Source organism: Drosophila sulfurigaster, chromosome 2R, assembly GCF_023558435.1.
Source record: "Drosophila sulfurigaster albostrigata strain 15112-1811.04 chromosome 2R, ASM2355843v2, whole genome shotgun sequence".
NCBI lineage: Eukaryota > Metazoa > Arthropoda > Insecta > Diptera > Drosophilidae > Drosophila > Drosophila sulfurigaster.
The window spans coordinates 8,878,791-8,893,884 of NC_084882.1; the positions used below are offsets into that span (position 1 = coordinate 8,878,791).

General features: G+C 38.1%; 2 protein-coding genes across 4 annotated transcripts; one reads left to right on the forward strand and one right to left on the reverse strand.

Annotated features, from left to right (window-relative positions):
* Positions 1-9,387: 9,387 nt before the first annotated feature.
* On the reverse strand, positions 9,388-11,837 carry LOC133838868 (esterase B1-like). Of its 2 annotated transcripts, none has more exons than XM_062270101.1 (3): positions 11,444-11,837; positions 10,748-11,214; positions 9,388-10,686 (listed from the first exon to the last, which is right to left on the reverse strand). In XM_062270101.1, the coding sequence occupies exons 1-3, from the start codon at positions 11,488-11,490 to the stop codon at positions 9,503-9,505; spliced, it is 1,698 nt and encodes a 565-aa protein (XP_062126085.1). In that variant the 5' UTR covers positions 11,491-11,837; the 3' UTR covers positions 9,388-9,502. The 2 variants fall into 2 exon arrangements, with proteins under 2 accessions (XP_062126085.1, XP_062126086.1); XM_062270102.1 differs by lacking the exon at positions 11,444-11,837 and adding an exon at positions 11,298-11,427.
* Positions 11,838-12,652: 815 nt separating this feature from the next.
* Positions 12,653-14,750, forward strand: LOC133838870 (esterase B1). Of its 2 annotated transcripts, XM_062270103.1 has the most exons (4): positions 12,653-12,894; positions 12,956-13,232; positions 13,288-14,184; positions 14,236-14,750. In XM_062270103.1, exons 1-4 carry the CDS (start codon positions 12,887-12,889, stop codon positions 14,689-14,691), a joined length of 1,638 nt encoding a protein of 545 aa, XP_062126087.1. In that variant the 5' UTR covers positions 12,653-12,886; the 3' UTR covers positions 14,692-14,750. The 2 variants fall into 2 exon arrangements, with proteins under 2 accessions (XP_062126087.1, XP_062126088.1); XM_062270104.1 differs by lacking the exon at positions 12,653-12,894 and having other exon boundaries at positions 13,088-13,219.
* Positions 14,751-15,094: the final 344 nt, after the last annotated feature.

The following is a 15,094-nucleotide window of genomic DNA, read 5'->3' on the forward strand; positions in this document are numbered from 1 at the left end:
CATTGCAATGCGTAAACAGCACCAGCATCGGTGAGGTTTGGGTTCCAATTGGAATATTTTTAGTGGGCAGGGCACATATTTGCAGCATTGTTGATTGCCGGAGAGTGTCATTGTGTCATTGTGTCAGTTGTCATTATTTTTATTTTTATGACATTCTGCATTTTATATTTTATATTGGTCGATTAAAAACTGGTGACATTTGTATATTTGTACGTAACGTTTGCCAGAGATATGCATTTAATTGTCCGTGGTCTATTGACCAACTTAAAGTCCCTTTTACAATTTTAATTCCAGATTTTCGTTCGAAACGAGGCAATTTGTATTTTTGCATAAATTTTAATGCATCGCACGCAAAATATTTATGTGCACATATTTGCACAACGCCCCATTGCACATTTGACCAGCCACCATCAAAGGGGGATGTTGAATATGGGATAGTAAGGATATGCCAAAGGGCTGGACGGAGTGGGCTTCTTTATAGACCACGCTTGCCTGAGCCTAGTGGCACATTGCGCGCTATATTTATAACATTATGCCGCCATATTTGCAGCATACAAAGCTCAGAAATCGACACCAACGACTTTCGCATATGCTTTCCGCATTTCTGTACTTGAAACTGTGATTGGTTCCCAAGTATAATTATAATACAATTTAATTGTACTACATACTCGCAAAAGTCTAACATAATTTCGTGAATTCAGTTGTTAAGCGGTTTATATTATTTATTTATTGTTCAATAAATTCTTTTAAATAAATTACTATTGAAAATATAGGACATATTCACATATTCGACATTATTGGTAATGTCGCACGTTTTATAAACAGCATAAGCCAACGAATTGCCAAACAAAAAATGACTATAAATGCAGTTTTCAATTGTTGACTCGCTCCACACAATCACAAATTGTACTCTATATTTATGCCTGTATACGCAATTGGCTACAAAAAAAAACTCCCCATTATTTAGAGAGGGTCGAGTTTACTCTACATATTTTAGGGTAATGCCATTAAATGGTAATACTCACACGATCCATACAAACCCGAAGTGCAATTTGGACTCTATGCAGACAGGTGTGGGAAATATGGCTGCAGAGTCCTGGGGCGAAACTCCATTTGAGCTTATTTAGTTGTGCGGAAATATGAAGCGCACACAATTTGTTTGGCTTAAATAATTTATGGCATTTGCAAATAAGTTTTGCACGATGCAAACCAATACTATAGTCCAGTTAGACTCGTTAGCACCTGCATATTTAGTTTTTGAAAAGTTCAATTTAAGTCAAAAATATTTAAATAGAATAATATATATGCTGTCCATGCTTAGTGAGTTTCAAATGTACAAAAGAGCTCTTTGTCCTAACGATAATACCCAGCAAAATTTGCTGAATCTATGTATCGCACGAAATGCCAAATCTAAGAACCTTAGTGCAGCCACCAAATAATAAAGTGACAAATATTAAAATTTCCTTTACACACGCAAACAATAAACTGACGATAAGCAAACATAAAAAGCCGACAAAAAATGTTTATAACAAACACAAACAAAAACGTAAATAATATACAACAACAAAGGTAAAAAGCAAATTGCATACTTCGTGTTATGCTCCTTGTGTCCTGTGTGGTGTCCTTTTAGTTCCTGGTTCTGGTTCTGTGCCGAAAAGTAAGCAACAAAACAGCATTTGCATAATGAGGCTATTATAATTTCAATTAAAATTTTCCCCTATACAATTTTTCGGCCCATGCATGACTAACTGTATATAATTATACAAGAACAGGCAGGCGATAGCGATGATGGTATTTTGCGTAAATGTCAATGGGCAACAACAAACACAAAAATATAGTACATACATGCATATGTAATGTCGCCCCAAATACATGGAACCGTAATTACATAAATATGTAGCAAAGTAAACAAAAGTCAAATTGTTTACTTTTACCCAATTTGTTTGTAGTTAATAAGGTTGCTTAGGCCTTTTGATAAATAGCCAAAATGCTAATCGCATAGATTTCACAAGTCTGTCAAATTATGTATTCGCATATAAAAAACATTCTACTAAAAATAAAATAATAAAAGCATCACACTCGCTCAGTTTCAGTACCATTACTCAGGAGTTATACATAAATTATTGACTAATTAAACCAATCGATCGGTTTCTGCTAAATAAAAAATGCAGAGAAGCGGTCTTTGAGTTTATTGTCTATTGAATGTTGAATTAATCAAAATATAATATAAACTAATTGCTGCAGATAACCCCAAAATATAATTTACAAATATGTATGTTAGATAAACTCTATGGTAAACAAGCTGTTAATAGAAATGCCTTTCAATTAAAAATGAATGTATTAAATCAACTAATACATACATATAATATAAACATTTTTTTTTTATTAAAGAATTTTCTGTCAGTTTAGATATTAAATAACATTAATATCAATAGCATAAATATCATCTTTTGATTTGTGAAAATTTTCGTCAACATTATTGAAAATCCTTTGAACTGAAGCTCAAAACTGGTCATGACCAAACAAAAAAGATGAAGGAAATGTTGTTCATATATAGCAAATGCAATAAATATTGTTGCACCAACCACAGCTAACAGAAGTCTGTGGTCAGAATAGACAACAGACAGACAACCCCCCTATTCGTTAGTTCCCTCCTCTACGTTTCTCATTCGTCCCTAAGCGAATGCAGCCGAAACTGAGGCGTTGCCAGCGCGCGCAAATTTAATGCCAATAAATTTAAATTAGCAGAACAGCAGAACGTCGTCTGGCCGGATCCTGGACAACATGTCTGCGCTCGCACTATTTATGAGAGCACTTGGAGAGAACAGCAGAACAGGACAACGGGTTCAGAAATAACACCGGATGTGTCGCAGGACCCACTCCAACATCACCAACTGATACTCGTACTGACAGTGTAATGAGCAAGGCAGCCTGAGACCAGGTGTCAAACACCTAAGCTTATTACTTGCTTGCTAATTAGTATTGTTGTTGTCATGTGGCTGGGCTGTGAGAGCTCAGGAGGAGGGGACAAGCTGCAGCTAATTGGAGCAGAAAAGTTAGCGGACAAATTGGATTATGGAAATGACAAGACTTGATGTTGAATCAGACAATGTATATGTTAAGTGCATATAATAATAAATGAGAACATTAATAATTTGTAACTAAATATGTTAAACCGTTTAATATAAAAATTAAATATTGTACTTATATTATAAAAACTGTTTCTAAAAACAGTTATCTGGCAGATGACATTAATACTTTTGCATTTAATGATTTTCAACGACTTCCTAAGTGGAGAATAATTGGTATATAAAGCATAATAAAATAATTTTTCATAGAAGACATTGACTTGTTATGAAACTTAGCTGATTTGGAAAATACAAATTTAGTAAATTTAATGTCATTGGCAAATAGTAATATAAGAAGGGGCACTGCAAATCAGAGTTGTCACTTCAATGTGCAGCTCCAGTAAAATAAAATTGACTTGGGAAAAGAATGAAACCTAAATACTATATATTGTAAATATAAGCTAGCGTTAGATAGCACAGAGAAGCAAAGAAGGTTAAATTGCATGTAAATTAAGTTTTACAGTGAACTACAAAACTCACCCGAGTCTCATCAATACAAGAAGCTCAGCAGTCACACAACTAATGACAGCGCATAAAATGTAAAATGAACCCAACATTTGGACTATTGGACGAAGACGGGCAAAGAAGTGGCTGTTACTGGAACTTAGACAAGAAAAAGAGCACTGGAGGTGGAAGATGGGAGGGTGGTGGTCGTACATCAACCAGCACAGTTTATCATTGTGCTCAACAAGCCTAGCGAAGGATGCCGAATCAGCGCGAACAACGAATGACCATCAGAAGGAACAGCAACAACAGCAGCAGCAGGGAGAGGAAGACAAAAGGACTAGCGGCTAACTGGCAGCTATCGTCCTGTGGGGTTCGTGTCTGGTTCATTTATAACCAACAACGAGACGACAACGACCACAACGACGCTCAAATGCAACAGGACCGCAAAACTGTTTGGGTTTTTCTTCCTTACATTTGCACTTTTCACTGACCTCTTTGCTTTCCTTTCCCCGCAACGTACAACGTACAATAACCAGCAGCCCGGCAGCTGTCATCATGAACAACGACGATTCGAGCTGTTGCTGCTCCGAGTCCTGCGGCAGGACCGAGATGAAGCCAACCAAAAATGCCAGTTCACAGAAGTCCACACAGTTCGCAGTTTGCAGAAAGTAAAAGTTTGTCAGTCAATTTTGTGTTTGACATTTTGGCACGCCCAACACAATTTCACATCCCCACTCCGACTTACTCACTGAGTATATTTGACGCTAAATGTGCGAATAAGTGATGCATTAATGGCCAAATTCAATTACATTAGAAACTTAGCATAAACTATGCAAAACTTTTATTATTAAATTAATTTTCCTCTTGCGGTCAATTCAAAAGAAAGTGCACACATTTACGTTTATATTTTTACTTCTTTACCTAGAAAGCTGGAAACGTAGCTGGGAAAGAGAGTGAATGTGATATGAAGTATGCTAAAATATATAGAAAATTTAATGAAGAAACTATGGTACGTTCATATCACAAAATTTGAGACTCAAATTAAATTCAAATCAGTAAGTACAGACTAGACTAATTATACTCAAACATCTTTTCCTTTTGAGCACTTAACACACTCTCACTGTTTTTTCAACCAAAATTTTTCGTATAAACTGACTTCTTAGAAATAACTTTATGGTTTACAAAAAAGAAAAAAAAATCACCTTTCCGAGTGGTAAACAAAAATGTATTACTTTTAGGAAAATACTTTAATTGTCTCAAATAAATGTATAACTGTATGAGCTCAACTACATATTTTTAAACAGTATCTGTAATAAATTTAATTACAAATAATTAGGAACACTAGAGTATATCAAAATCTAATCTTGCTAGCACAGCAACTTGGAGCAAATACGAAAAGCAAAGAAAACTCCGAATTTCCAAATACACAAAATGAAGTCGTCAGAGTCGTCAGTCCGAGGCATGGCAACAAAGCGTGAAATTTCAATTTGCCATATTAATAAATCCAGAGCATGCAGCTGAAAGCAGACAATAGACAAGCAGACGACAACGACACTGAGACTCGTGGTATATCCGAGCCTGGGCTCAATATCTCCAAGGAGCAGGCTGCAAGCAGAGCACAGCGCAGCTCAGCCGTGGACTACATTTCACAAGAGCCACAAGAAACTCACACATTGCTGCAGATACACTCGTACTATTCCCAGGACATGGCCATGCCCACAATTTAAACAATTTCGCCACACTAACAGCAAGAAACAGAGCTACAGAAGTGAATGAAGTCAAGGCAAGGCGGCCGAGAGTGGCAGAAGTCGACAGCAACACTTCCGTTTCCGCTGGCTTGCGCTGATTGTTTTATATCCTGTCAGAGGACACGCTGCAGTTGCCGAAATTCACAAACTTGTTTTGTGCTTTTGTGTCCAACCAGCCAGCCATCTAGCTAGCTTGCTAGCACTCTAACTATTTGACTTGTCTAAGGAGATCTCCTTCTGCCTGCTCCGAGGACATTCACCACTTGCAGTCGCACATTGTTGCGCCATTTTCGGGCACTCTTCAAGTCTCTTACTCCTCCCCGCCGCACGTCGCTTCGCGGCATATTTAATCAAAGTGAATTACAAATGCCACAAACGACACAAACGGCACTGACAACGACGCGGCCATTTAGTTGCCCCAAAAACTGAAAGTGTTGCATGTTGTACATCACAGAATCGCAGCAGAGCGCAGCATAGAAATCAACCCTCAAGCAGACATCCTTGATGCTAGTTGGAAGCGCGTTGTAGCATTTAATTTGCTTGGAAGATCAAAAAAGCGTTACAGTTCATAATAAGACGGCCGAGTCCATTATTTGCCAATTGACGCCGACTTTTCCCCTCCCTTCACGCCCTAAGAAAAAGTTAATTTATGCATGATGTACGAGTATGTATGTATTTCTTTCATTCTTCTCTCAACTTGGCTTTTCCTTCTTTTGTTCACCACAATGCAAATTTATTAAAAATGCTGCTCGAGTTTCGTAATATTCCTTTCTTCTCGGATTTCTTTTGGCTACCATTTCGGCTTTTGTCTTAACCAAAAAAAAAAAGTTTAAAGTGGCAACCGCTTTTCGTTTTCCACCTTTCCAACCGTTCACGACTTTTACACGACTCTTTTTAATAATTACTCACTTTTTAACCAAATTACTTTTTTTTTGTGAAAAATGACAAAAGCAAGAAGGGTTGGCCCTTTCCTATATTAACTGCAGGTTTCTAGATGAAAGTATAAAATCAAAAATAAAATACAAAAATTGACCTTTTTGGCTAGGCTAATATGATTTTAGGGGTATTTAGTATACAATTGTTTTAGGGTTTCCGCTGCTTTGTTTAATTAAAAACGAAATTCAATTTAGAAAATGAAATTTTAAGCATGCTATATAATTTTGCCACAGTTCAGCTAAGGATTTCCAAGATGTAGGACAAAGCATAATTTAAATTTAAAATAGCACAAAACTTTTGACAATTTTGCAAATGAAAACTGTAAATTACGATAAAATTAATTTAATAATTGACGAAAACTCAGAAAACGGTTTCCCCAACAAAGAACTGACAAATTGAAGCTGTTTAAAATTCTTTGAAAACTCGTCCCCCAGCAACAGGAAGAAAAATCAATGTTCAATTCTTATAGTTGTTGTTCTCGTGGATGTTTTTGTTGTTATTGGACCCGAAAACTTGGTCTGTGGTCGGTTCTCCCTACGCAATGGAAAACGCACAACAAAAGCCGCATAATTCTGACACATACAAATTTGTCTGAAATTTCAGATTGAAGTGAAATCAAAACAACGTCGCCATGGACCAACAGATACCTAAGAATAAATTGCAAGAAAGAAATCATTCTGCTTTCAGTGCAAATTTAGTAGACCCGCTTGGTCCAAAGGTTAGGGTATACAAATAGTTATAGTTGTTGAAAAGGGACGCTAAAGTAAAATTCATATTAGGGAAATCCCACTGGGTGCAATAAGCAACAAACGAAGGGCAGACTACGAGTAAATAAAAAGCGAATAAGATAAAAAAAAGAACTTTCACCGAACTCGAATTATTATTATTATGCACTCTGAAGGAAAGTCAGCTGGGCATTGGCTGCCAAGTTTATGGACACTGATTTTCTAGAACGTACAAATGTCGTCTGCATATTTTGAGCATAAAAGAGAGTGCAAAAAAGAGAGAGAGAGAGAGAGAGAGAGAGATAGAGAGAGATTGGAGCCACTTTCACTTAACCCTTTGACATTCAATTTACTTACACAGAGCCCACAGCTTGCAGTGTCAAATTTCAGGAGCGACGAGCTTAAATTGAGATTAGTATGCCGCTTGACATTGAAAGCAAAAGACTTTACTCCCGGATACCCCCAACCGCCGGCCAGTTGCCAAACTCGTTATATGTACATAATTTAATAAGCCTCTCCACCCAGTCTCTCCACAATGAACCCATCAGGAGCCAGGAGTTGAGCAGCATGTAACCAAAAAGGAGGGGCCTGACAGCAGCTTAAGCCTATAATTTACAAGGTTTCGGCTCACTTTGACTTGCCAGCCTAATTTACATTTCTTTGCGACCTTCTCTGCCACACCTCCCTCCTTACATCTTCCCTATTCATCCAAACTCGAAATTAAAGTGCGCGCAAGTGTAATTAAGTACTTGAGCAATACAGAATACCGAATTCTGGGCATGGCACAGCAATAGGTCGGTGCGTCCGTCTCTGAAAAACATTAAGCGAAAATGCTTATTGCCATTTCTCACCAGCCCAGTCGACTGTAAATGGGTTAAACTCCCTGGATTTATGACAATTTTTAATTAACAACACACCCGCGCTCAAGAATTAAGTAATACCAAATTTTACTACATACTATAAGCGTTACATTCCAGTTCTTCATCTTCATCTTTTACTTCCATTTTTATTTAATTTTCATTTTTGATAGCTTATAAAATTTAACTGTCAGCTGCTTAACATTTTCTCGAATTTCAACCAATTTTTGTTTATTTTTTTTCTGCCCAAAGTTTAACAATTTCAGAACAATTTTATTATTAACATACTCATTTTTTTTTTGGCACTTGTTAGCACTTTTAAAAGTTTTATTGGTTTGCGCATTGATTGGAAATTGTTGTAAAATTGCAGGTGAAAGTTGAAATGCGAAAGTTTAAAAGCGTTAGCAGCTTTCAACAATCAAACTTAATTGACAAATGCAAAAAGTTTGCACTCAAAAACTGTGAAGCAAAAGCCAAATTCAAATTCAAGAGCGTTGCCAACATATGTACAAATCAGAAATTATATCGCCAAAACAGTTGGCAACATTCCGCTTATGGAAGAATCAGGAGCGATGCAAAAATATTCATACAATATACATATGCAAATGTATGTATATATGAACAAATTCATTTAATTACCGAAAAGGTGTGAAGTTTGAAAATAATTTAAATATAAAGAAAATAAATGCAGTTGCCCTATTTTAGATGATACAAGAACGTTTTGATATACACATGTGTATACATAAATGCAATTTAATAACTTTTTGAACTTATACACCAAATGCTACTTATGTTTCAATTATGCACGACATTCTAAGTTCTAACAATTGTTTTTAAAGAAGACAAGATTTTACTGTCGTAATAGAAAATAAACTTACTTTAATTGGCAGAGTTGCATTTTTGCATAGAGTGACTAGCCTTACAAAAGTGACAGTAAGTGCTGACAACTTCTATTATTCATTAGCTTTCCTAGAATCTGGGTAAAACGAAATGTGTACATATGTATGTACATATATACTTTATTCAAAAATAATTTAAATTAGAAAAATCTAATCAAAATTCTCCTTGCTACATTTGTTTCAATAAATGATTAGAGATACAAAGTATATTTTTTAGCCGTCACTGACCAATGTGATGATGCAAAAGCATGTTTATATACAAAATTACATATTTTTTTATAAATAAATATTTCATAAATAACAAGCGAGCCCCTCATTCATCACTATCAGTTGGGCTTCGTGTGGGACTGAATATTATCAGTTGTTTTGAAAATGTCCACACACTAGCGTGAGAGTTTATGTATTTCATTCATTATAATTGTATGTAAAGAATAATGTATAGATTTCACTTTCAAGATTATTATATTTTTTAATTTGTAAGCAATCTTTTAATTCTAATTTATGTCAACGAATTTACGCACATTATAAATGAAATTAATTTAAAATCATATTATTTAAGCTTCTACAAACTAAACGTTTAAGATTATAGAAATTTAGTTACAATTTAATTTGATTTTGTAATCGCAATGCACTTATCAATACACATTTAGATATACATTTAGACATATGTACATATGTACATAGTTTTAATATACAAAGAATTTACGTTCTACAAAGTATTGGAATTGAGATTCGACCATCGGTATTGGAATATATTTATGGTTAGTAAAGGGACTCTCGTTCATAGAAAGTATCCCAGACCGCTAACGCTTTGGCCTCAGGCAGTGCCATCATTTCCATATCATTGCTGATATTGTAGCAATTGTGAGCTCCATTCGAAGTTGGATCCACTTTAGACCACTTGGCCGAATCTGTGACATAGCAATTGGGATCACTATTGGCAGCAAAAGCCGTCCACATGGCCACCATTCGCTCGATTGTGATATATTCTTCTGACGATTTGTTCAGTTTAGTGGCCAGCACATTATAGAATAGATAGGAGAGCTCGTCAGCATGGGAAACCCCTCGCACCCGATTGCCACAGACGAGCCATCGAAACTGATTGAAGTGCGAAGAATCGAAGTCAAAGCGGTACAAATACGTTGCTGATGGCGCATAGCTGAGTCTTGCCATCACCATTCGATGAAGGTCATGCCAGATTTGTCTGTGCGAGAATATATAAAGGGCTTCAAGCAGCTCCATGCGTTCCCGCTGCTCATCTCCAAAGTATACCTGCTTCAGCCGACGCACTAGCTGCTGCAGTTGCTCCGGTGTGCAAGCTTCGCTCACTTCATTCGGTATTATGTTATCAAAGTGAGTCATGACCCACGGATCGTTGCGCACGAGCTGATAAGAGAACAGACCCTCAAAAGAGTTGCCGCCTACGATAACAGGAATTCTGTTGCCCCAGGCACTGGTCAGCATATCTTTGTGTGGCTTTGGCACCACACAATGTGAAGTCTCATATGGCTCCACGACAGGCCCAAAGGCGAACAGATAAAAGCTACGCATCTCATCCTGCGTGACGACATCCTGATCAACAGAAGCAATTTGCCGTGCAGATGCCTTGCTTAGATACTGCAGCACATCTGCATCCGCCTGGCTGCCCTTGTATCCCATCTGCTGGGCCAGACGATAGGCCCAGTTGCGATCTGGTGTATCTGCCCAGGCAGACAATGCACAGCCCGATTGCAATATGGCCTTATGGAAAAGACCTCGCGTTTGTTCGGTGGTCATCATAATGTGCGTAGAAGCAGCACCAGCACTCTCGCCGAACAGTGTTATGTTGTTGGGATCGCCGTTGAAGTGTCCTATATTCTGGCTGATCCATCGCAATGCCTGCACCTGATCCTTAAGGCCAGCGTTGCCCGGCACATCCAGTTTCGGATCTTTCAGGCTGAGGAAACCTGTTCAACAGAAATTGCAAGTAGGAAATTCGAGTTTGATTGAAAGAATTGAACAACTTACCCAGAGCGCCAAGACGATAATTAATGGTCACAAGAATAACCGGCTGTTTCATGAAATAGTCGGGACTGTAGAGATCTCTAGAAGCTTCGCCCTTTTGAAAGCCACCGCCATAGATCCAAACCATGACGGGCAGCGGCTTTGCGGACTCCATGCTCTTCGCGTATACATTAAGATACAGGCAATCCTCCGAGCCCTCCATCAGGCCCATTATCATGTTCCGTTGTAATGGCTTCTCATTGTACGTGGTGCAGTTGCGGACTCCCTCCCAAGACTCCGGTGGTTGCGGTGCGCGAAAACGCAAGTCACCCAGCGGTGGCTTGGCGTAGGGGATCCCCTCGAAGGCGTAATAAAGCTCTCCATCATAGATGGTCTTTCGCTGGAGGCCTCGCACACGACCGTATTTTGTTTCCACAATGACTGTATTACTAGTAGACAAGCGATATTGCTGTACCTTATGGCCGACGAATCTATGGGGTGATATGGGATCAAGGTTACAGATTACATGCGACATGACTGATAACTGATAAGGCAGCACAAAAGGTGCACGCACTGATTACGCGCAGCTGTGGTCCAGCTTCTAAATTCCAGGTCCAATATTCAAGTTCAGAGACAACTTTTGTGCTATTCACGATGATACTGAAAAGTATCTGTCATTCCTTCATCTAGGAATCCCCCCTTTTTGTGGTATATACTCACTTGGCGCCCATCTGCAGCAGCTTCGGAAATCCAACGTGCACTTCCATTTTTAATTATAGACAAGTCTATAAGTGGATTCCACTTTTTTCGTATTATTTTGTTCGAAAAAATAAATCCAAATATTTTTAAAATGTTTGCTCTGCTTGCTCCAATTCTGTTGGCCGTCGCAATGCAATTAATCGAATTTCGTCCGTACCCGGTAAATTTAAGCGATTTCGACCATTTTGTATATACATATGTACATATGTATGTGTTCCTGCTTTCGCGCCTATATATATTTTGATTATGGTTTTGGAAACACGCCTGTGTGTGCAAAGTACGCTGATCGTCTGGTCAAAACTTATCTAGCCCATTCCCTAGAAAGATTATTGTATCATCGCAACAACAAAAATAGACTAGCTAACTGTACGAATAACATTACGCGTAGTTCTTAACAGCGCTTGTTGTTTAACAGTACAGAACTTAGCAGCTGTGGTTGCAAGTTTCCTAAGTTTCAATATTATGATAGAATGATACTCGCTGGTTAATAGTGCTGTGTTCATGCTTACTATGCAAAATTAATTTATTTTTGATTGCTGATTTGAAATGTCACGGTGAGTAGTGTCATTTAAACGATAAATATTTCACCTACTTTCTTAATTGTACTCAGATAATATTCTATGTTATTTTTGTAATATTTTCAAAACACTTTTATTTATTTTTGAATATCAATATACGTATTTTTTATTTACAGACATTACTAGAGTAATATTTGTTTTAATGCCCACTATCAATTTTTTTCAACAGAAAACCTAAAATCCCTACTTATCTGAATTGTTATTGCTTCGCTTCCAAGCGTTGGTCTGCGATAATCTAATCTAAGGTAAACAAACTTTTATCAGTGAATTTGTTTCGTTTACACATTGAAAAAACGTCACAACCTTATTTTTATTATTATGCTATGCACTGACAGTTTATTCTTATTTTCCAATAATTTTGTCAGGGCTGGAAAGAATAAAAACAAAGGGTTACACTCAAATGATTCAAATACGATGTAGTACGAGTAATATGCTTATCAAATTGAAATATTATATTGCAAACTGCTTGTTTAAAACTGTGAGTCACTACATGTGCATGTGTAGATAAACGTTCGCAGAGCTTTTCATGCATTGCTGATTAACGAGTATAACGAAAATAACAACAATGACGAGTTGTTGTTGGCATTTAAAATTCACTCAAATCGGCTACGCAAAATAAAACTCAAAATCAGCTGTCAGACACTTTTCTGGCTCGGCTCTTGCAGCACACTTTATTCGTATTTGTCGTTGTTTTGTACCTACCAGATAAAAAATTTGCCATAAATGTGTTTTTACAGTAGATAAAACCCACCAAAAAAAAAGATAAAACAAAAGCAGCAATAAAAAGACGAAAACGAGATATACTCAAGTCATTTCACACCGCAACATGAGCAGGTGAGTAACGCGTCAAGATAGGAAAGGTGTCTCTCTGCTAAATTCACAATTATTCGCATAGCCCAAAGCCTGAAACCACCGTAAAGACCAAAAGTGGCACCATCACTGGCAGCCAGTGTACTAGCATCTATGGCGATGATTATATCAGCTTTGAGTGCATTCCATATGCACAACCTCCGCTGGGAGCACTCAGGTTCAAAGCCCCGGTGCCAGTGCATCCCTGGAAGAAGACGCTGATGTGCCGACAAAAAGGCGAGAAACCACTGCAATTTAATCAATACACAAAACAGCTGGAGGGCATAGAAAACTGCCTGTATCTAAATGTGTACGTCAAGTCTGTGAGTCCTTATAACGAATACGTTGAATATCAGTTAATCAATGATTAATCCACAGATGAAGACGGAAAAACCTTTGCCGTTGATTGTGTTCTTCTTTGGCGGCGGCTTTGAAAAGGGCGATTCCTCACGAGACTTGCACAGTCCGGACTATTTTATGATGCGCGATGTCGTTGTCGCTACGGTGTCGTATCGTGTGGGTCCTTTAGGCTTTCTCAGCCTTGAGAATCCAGCTGCCGGTGTCCCTGGCAATGCTGGTCTAAAGGATCAACTTCTTGCAATGAAATGGATTACGCAGAATGCAACCAGTTTCAATGCAGATCCCGCGAATGTAACCGCATTTGGCGAGAGTGCTGGCGCCGCCTCGGTGCACTATCTAATGCTAAATCCCAATGCAGCTGGACTCTTTCATAAGGCCATCATGCAGTCTGGAAATGCGCTGTGTTCCTGGTCTCTGTGTCCAATACCCAATTTGGGTCGGCGTCTCGCTGAGAACTTGGGAATGAAGCATGTGCAACAGGCATCGGACACAAAAGTGTTGGAATTTCTGCAGAGCGTGCCTGGTGACAAACTAGTGACACCGTATCTGCTCAGTCAAGCCGAAAACCTCGACGATTGTGTCTTCCAGTTTGGCCCTGTGGTTGAACCTTATAGCAGCGAGGACTGCGTGCTGCTCAAGCCTCCCATTGAATTGGTGGAAACAGCTTGGGGCAATAGCATTCCAGTTCTAATGAGTGGCACCTCGTTTGAGGGTCTCCTTATGTACGCCCGCGTCCAAATGGCGCCTTATCTGCTCACCAGTCTCAAAGGTCAACCGCAGCATATGTTGCCACTGGAACTGAAGCGTTCGTTGCCCCAGGCATTAGCGCTAACGCTAGGCAAACGGCTGAAGCTTCTGCACTTTGGAGACAGGCCCATGGATTTACAAAAAGACAGCGTCGTTGCTTATTGTGAGGTAAGTTTTTAATAGACAAACGAGAGACGATTATACAACTTTATTTTGCAGTATGCCAGTTACAAGGTCTTTTGGCATCCTATTATGCGGACTATCAAGGCACGTCTTCGAGCGTCTGCGGCACCCACATATCTATATCGCTTCGACTTTGATTCATCCACATTCAATCATCAGAGACGCAAGTATTGCGGTGATCAATTGCGCGGAGTGGCCCACATTGATGATCATTCTTATATTTGGTACGGCGATTTCTCGTGGAAATTGGACAAACATACAGCCGAGTTTCAAACCATTGAACGTATGATTGATATTCTAACTACATTTGCGGCCACATCAAATCCAAATTGCGGTAGTGTTCAATCGAGTTTACCCAAGAACAGCCATTGGCCACCGTTGTCTAAGAAGTTCATTGTCTGCCTTAATATTTCGGAGGAAATGAAAATCATCGATCTCCCCGAGATCAACAAGCTAAAGGTCTGGGATAGTGTTTACAAAGCTCAGGCATAATTTAAATAGTGAATAGCTTAAAACAAAATGAGGCCATTAAATTATAAGTACTTTTTACATTTCAAAATGTTTCTATTTGTATAAAAATAGTTATATATTTGCCCATGTAAGTCTCTTGAACTCCAGGTGACAGCTATGCATAGTAATATAACGTTATATAATACCACACGTATATAGAGAATTCACAATTTTATTAGACAATCAATTATGAAAACATTCGTAGAAAATTCTTAGAGAAAGTAAAATATATTTGTGACTAAATTCTTTGTTTTTATTTATAATTGTTATTGTATTAAATTGAGTTGCATAAACTTGTTTTTATTAAAATAAAAAGCAATTCAACCACTTACCAGTGTTTATTACTTTTTATATTGTACAATCACGACTGCTTTTGACTTGATAA